General features: G+C 41.0%; 1 protein-coding gene across 2 annotated transcripts; it reads right to left on the bottom strand.

The window, feature by feature from the left end:
* Nucleotides 1-2644: 2644 nt before the first annotated feature.
* On the bottom strand, nt 2645-5319 carry LOC147439935 (glutathione S-transferase L2, chloroplastic-like). Of its 2 annotated transcripts, XM_086484431.1 has the most exons (11): nt 5171-5319; nt 4840-4902; nt 4680-4740; nt 4398-4484; nt 4221-4319; nt 4026-4146; nt 3678-3757; nt 3208-3248; nt 3142-3149; nt 2936-3016; nt 2645-2844 (listed from the first exon to the last, which is right to left on the bottom strand). In XM_086484431.1, the coding sequence occupies exons 1-11, from the start codon at nt 5179-5181 to the stop codon at nt 2819-2821; spliced, it is 678 nt and encodes a 225-aa protein (XP_086340557.1). In that variant the 5' UTR covers nt 5182-5319; the 3' UTR covers nt 2645-2818. The 2 variants fall into 2 exon arrangements, 1 of the variants encoding a protein (XP_086340557.1); XR_015184482.1 differs by having other exon boundaries at nt 3142-3248; nt 4416-4484; nt 5171-5316.
* Between the last annotated feature and the right edge of the window lie 643 nt (nt 5320-5962).

Raw genomic sequence — 5962 nt, 5'->3', positions numbered from 1 at the left:
ATATTCAATTTACAGTCTCATAGGTCAGCAGATTTATGCATAGCCCAGGGTCTAAGCATTGGCAGGCTATTAAGAGGATTTTTTGCTACCTTAGTGGCACTTTACATCTTGGCTTGTTTTATCCCAAGGGGGGATCATTATCGCCAGACTTACATGCTTTTTCGGACTCAGATTGGGCTCGTTGTTTTGACACGCGAGTGTCCACAAGTGGTTTTTGTTTCATGCTTGGCAGTTCATGTATATCATGGTTGAGCAAGAAGAAACCTATTATGGCCACTTCGAGTTGTGAGGCTGAGTACAGGGCAGTCTTCACAGCTATGATTGAGTATATATAGCTCAAACGCGTTATGACTGATTTGGGTGTTGGACAAGACACTGCCAACACTATCTCCACTGACAGTCAGAGCACATTGGCAGTTGCGAGGAACTCAGTTTTTCATGCTCGCACTAGGCACATTGAAGTGCATTACCACTATATCAGGGAGAGGCTCTCAGCAGGAGAGATCAGCTTGGCTTATGTGCCAATGCAGGACAACCTTGCAGATCTTTTCACAAAGGCATTGTCTCATGAGAAGCTCGAAGCTTTTCGCAAAGCTTTGGGCTTACTCTCCTTTGTGGACTGATCATGTCCTCAGAGCATGGCACTTCCCTTTACTCATGTGCCAGCTCTCGTTCACCGCATCACTCCAGGGGGGATTTGTTACCATATACATGTGATAGTGATGTGTGTGAACACACTAGGACTGCCGAGGCATTTTTTTCCTCTTTAGGAGGTTTTTTCCCCCGTGCATTGTATATACATCCATTACTCTAGGGCTATTGTGTGCCTGGAGCTTCCTCCGTCTTCTCCAAGCTGTGTGCGTTTCTCTGCAACCCTAGTTCCAACAATTTCCATTACGAAGAGAATGGGGTCTAAGAGGGCCTGTTTATTTCTTATGAGGTTATAGAGGTGACTAACATTTTGACGAATAGGTAGATGCCATGTGTGCAAAAATGATGGGTGTATAAGAGATTTGTAAGAGTGGTCAAAGGATGATCTTCTTCCCCCAAAGGAGGTGGACAATTTTATGATTTTTGGCATTCCATAATTTCCACATATAATCTTCGATTTTGAGCGGAGATCCACCAGATTTTAAATTCCATTTGGGAAAAATTTTGAATTCAAATCAACCAACCGTTTTGCCTGTTTGAATTCAAAAGCTCTCTTTTAATTACTTTTTTAGTACTAAAGGTTCGACTTCCTTAAACTGCCAAATAAAGAGGCCCTCTTAGACCCCATTCTCTTCCTAGTAGTAAAGCTTAGAAAGGTACACACAAGCGAGAATCATGTAAACATATTAACAAAAGTGGTTAACAAGAAAAAGTTAAGCTTTTTCCCATCTTCAATCGGCATTCAAGGAGAAGAAGCTAAAACGAAAAGCAATCACAAGTTTGATGGACATCAATCTCTAAGTGGAAGGTTGTTAAGTATGGAGCCTGATTCACCCTTTGTAATTTTAGTTCTAAAAAACGCACATTCATAAGTCCCCCGTTAGGAGAAGAAGCCATCGTACGAAAAAAAAATCATAAAATCATCTATCAAAGTATTTCTTTTTGTTGGAATATCGTGGCAGGACAACGGCCAAAAAATAACCAAAAAATGGCCAGTTGGTGGTCGATAGTCAATGGCCGATTGATTGGTGACGAGTGGCCAAAAATATATGGCCGAGTGGCTGGTGTTCAATGGCAAGTGGTACATGGACGAGCTCTACTTGGATTTGTCTACACAAGGGTGGCTAGACATGGGCGCATGGGGAGGCATTAATCTATATGGCATCCACTGTCAAGTTTGCAAAGAGATACCAAAAACCACGTATATCGCAATGAATTGCATCAACAAGTGCGCATGTGCTCAATTTGTGTATCCATAAGCATATGAAAGCATGCTTAATATTCAGAGCGATAATGAAGCACATAAACCAATGGTCACGCATGAGCTCAAATAGCTCCCAATGAGCATTCTTAAGTGGAATACATATCCAAACAATTATAGCATGTGATGCTCTATAGTGTGGGCATCAACATGCAACAAGTATGAATTTTAAATTGTGATATCACCCTTGTGTCTGGAACATACCAAAACCCCACTCCCGGATCATGTGCTATCTGAGTCAAAACTGGGTTTCGGGATCAAAAGCATTAGACATCTTTGTTAACACTATTCAAACAAGCAACCTAGTATTTATTTTATATCTTCATTTGGAAGTTTTGTCACTTGCAAACAAATAGCAACCCAAAAATGGTAGCCATGCATTGCAAGTTCAAACTAGGATGGCTGCTTACTATTGAGATAGCTTCCTCTAGGGATTCTACAACTAGGTGACATTTTGATTTACATGCCTGATCACATTCCCTTATGGTTCTGTATCATTTAGTTCTTTTTGGCTTTGTAAAACAGGCCTTGGTGAAGACGGGAATTAGCCATACATTTGACTTTGCGTGTGAAATCATTGAAAGATTGAATTCTTCTTTGGTATTTTATTTTGCAAATGAGTCTTCATTTAAGACCTAAGGCAGACTTTTTCATTTTTATTGTTTTCCATTGCCAATATTGAAGAAAAAGCTTATGTGAGTGTATAAAAGCTTGCAAATAAACTGAACTCTCTTATGGAAATGTCTCATAAATTGTACTAAAATATCACAGACATATACATCACATTGTAGAAGTTACCAAAACGCCTCTGACAACAAGATAGAAAGCATTGTCTTTTACTGACATCATGCCATACAGTAAAAGATAACAGGCAAACTTTTTATTTAAGAGTGTCTTTCATCTGGATTAATCAAAGTTTGTTACAATCTTCCCTGCAAAATACAAGGCACTCCATAAGCTACATTATTAGGTCACAAATCGCAGTACCGAGTGTAAATAGACTAAACATATCAAAGAACTTACAAAATGTTTCTTTAGCACATGTGCAAGGGGATTCGGATCGTATGTTACTGTATCGGTGTAGGCATCTACCGAGTTCATCTCCTGGCACGCACGCATGCACCAAAATAATATGCTTTTACCACTACTTATTTCTCAAAAGACAAGGGGATGGACTTACGTACTCCATATGCCATTACACATGCTTTGAATCCTGTTTCACAACTCACCTTGAACACTTTGCAAGCTTGGGTCGTCCTTCAAAGATATCATAGCTCAATAGTTCTGGTGCCAACAGTTCAAATCTAGCAAAGAATGGCGCATAAGCCAAATCAACCTGGAATTCATGTAAGCGTCAGCAAATCACACATTTGAATTTATTATGCTTCCAACGATGTGCTCGTGTTTGACACCGTAATAAGGCACCAAATAGGTCATCTTTTCATCAGGGACCCATCTGCTGCAATAAGTGGCTTCTTGCAAGCTTTCAGAAGATGTCATTCCACAAGAAGAAACGATATCTAAATATGGGCTTACCAATAAAGATACACATTTTTCTTACAAGTTTGTATGTGCTTACCACAAAAAGATGCACTCAGAAAAACATAAACCTTTTTCTACGGTAGATGTCACCAGAAACAAACATCAGATGTTCATGCACCCACCCACCCCATATGCATTTTTGGGGGTGGAAAAATCTCTAACTCCCCCAACAAAATCACCAGCATCATTAACAAGCTTGAAAAGCGAGAGTTTCATAACACACCGCACTAAGTTGGCCCAAGAAGAATGGACCTTCGCTCTCAAATTTCCCAAGAGCTGCTTCCAAACGATCAAGAACTGGACCTGCATTCACACATAATTTGAAGCCTTGACCACTAAACACTTATTCCTCTATCAATCCCTTCAAACAAGAAAATGTCCACATCTTGAACTCGTGCATGCATGGGTTCTGTATAAATTCTTCCACCAAAAGTGTCTATCTTATGACTAAAAATCCTTCAATGACACCACACCGACTAAAAAGTTTTTTTTCAAGCTGGCAGGTTTTGAATGTCTTTCAAGCAGATATGCTCTACTGGTTTGATTACGAGAAGGTTAAAATCAGCATTACCAATGTGCTCTGCAGCATAAGCAGCATCTGCATCCTTATTTCTGAAAGCTGAGAACACCTGTTTGTTGACTTCGTCAGAGAAAGCAAAGAGTTCTTTTGTCGCTTCCTCCTTTCCAGAGCCCTGCCAACTCACCCATCAGATTTTGTGTGTTTGTTTACACGCATGCACATACGAGCAAGTTTCAGACAGATGACCTCAGGGAAGAGAGAAGGCCCCTCAAAGTTTTTGTCGATATACTCCATCAAGTCTAAGCTCTCACCCTTCACCTTACCATTATGCTCCAGCGATGGCACCTGCGACGTAAGAGCATACATATGTTACACAAAAGACTCACGTGCACCACTGCTTGAACCATCCACAAGCCTGAATACCCTTCCAGGTGGGTAAACCTTCTCCAGGTACCACTTTGGCTTGTCTTGAAGATCAATTGCAACAAGCTCAATAGAATTATCAAGACCCTGGATTGCACAAAATTAGGTACCAAGTCAGGGAAGCTCGGGATACAACAAGTGCATGCACAGTGGAGTATTAGAGCATGAGCTGGAACGACATGATAAGAACCGCCATTGCATGTGGCAAGCTCACATGCAACATGGATTGCTTCGAGCAGATCATACAAGGCTGTATGTAAAGTTGTGAAACAAAGGAGAAACCTTGTAATTTCTGACCGCCCAAGGCCTTTGTGCAAAAGGGCATGTCACCGCCACATACAGCCTGCATATAGGTTATACCAGCTGCGTCATGTCTGTAAACATGTTGAGCAATCTCTATAAACCATGAGCCCAACAACGAATAGAAAGCTTGATAGATTACCTGGTTGTTCCATCAAAAAGACTTGGGGGATCTGATTTGGAATCAAGGATAGGAAGCTGAGTTCTGCCAAAACATTGCTACCAGTTTGATGCCTTTCCAATTACGAAAGCACTACTTACGTATGCGCATACTGATGAATTACTTGTTAGCAAGTGTGGTGTGCAGGTCGTCTCGACAGTTTATCATTTATTGCTGCTAGCATGAGAATTTTCTTGTGGCAGTTTTCGTGTAATCGCAAGAAAAAATTGTCTTCTTTTGCCCATGTTAGTGGTGGTGCGTAGGAGAGAGAGAGAGAGAGAGAGAGAGAGAGAGAGAGAGAGAGAGAACATACACGACGGCCATTTCGAGCCTGCGAGGGTTGAAGACGACAGCCACGACTCACGAGTGGAGCTGGAGCACCAAATGCTGAGCATAGCTGGTATATAAATAGAGAGACCAAAAGCACAGTGACAATTCTAAAATCTAACGAGTGCCATGAGCTCACACCTCAAAGCCCTCGCACAGACGAGTCGCACTAATAAGAGATCAATTCCTAGTTGGGCACATGTTGCATACAGAAAACCATAAATTTTTTACTTTGAAATACCGGAAGAGTTTGAAGTGTACCCTTATTTTCTTGGGTTAGGAAAATGTCTTTGGCAAGCTCTGACATGTGCGCAGCCTAAAGAGGCATATCCTTGTAGTAGTGAAAGTGAATTAACAGTAGAATCCATGAATTCTATCTAGAGACAACTAACTATAAGTGACCAAGGCGTCCAAGGATGAGGAGTACGAGAGAGAGCAGTAAAGAGGAGAAAAAGGGGAATGGGGAAAACTTTATTTAACATAGGTTGGTGGGTCGACGATGAAGGTCGAAATCGCGGAGTACAGAAGATCTCCACTATCGGGCGATAAAGACTGACCTCGAGATGTCAAGCTTAGTAGAGGAAAAAAGCACCACTGTTAGCAGCAAGCTAACACGGACACCATTTTTCGGAGCTCTCTTTGTAAAACATTTATTATTTTGATCAATCAAAAATATTGTAACTATTATTTTTTCGGATAAACTTTGTAATTAATGAGCCGGTACTACAAGCTTCCAGATTGTATCAGCCAATCATTTCTTAGCTTTGGTAGAACTTCA

The sequence above is a fragment of the Adiantum capillus-veneris genome, chromosome 16 (genome assembly GCF_014529385.1).
Source record: "Adiantum capillus-veneris isolate H3 chromosome 16, ASM1452938v2, whole genome shotgun sequence".
Lineage (NCBI taxonomy): Eukaryota > Viridiplantae > Streptophyta > Polypodiopsida > Polypodiales > Pteridaceae > Adiantum > Adiantum capillus-veneris.
This window is presented reverse-complemented; position numbering and strand designations above follow the sequence as displayed.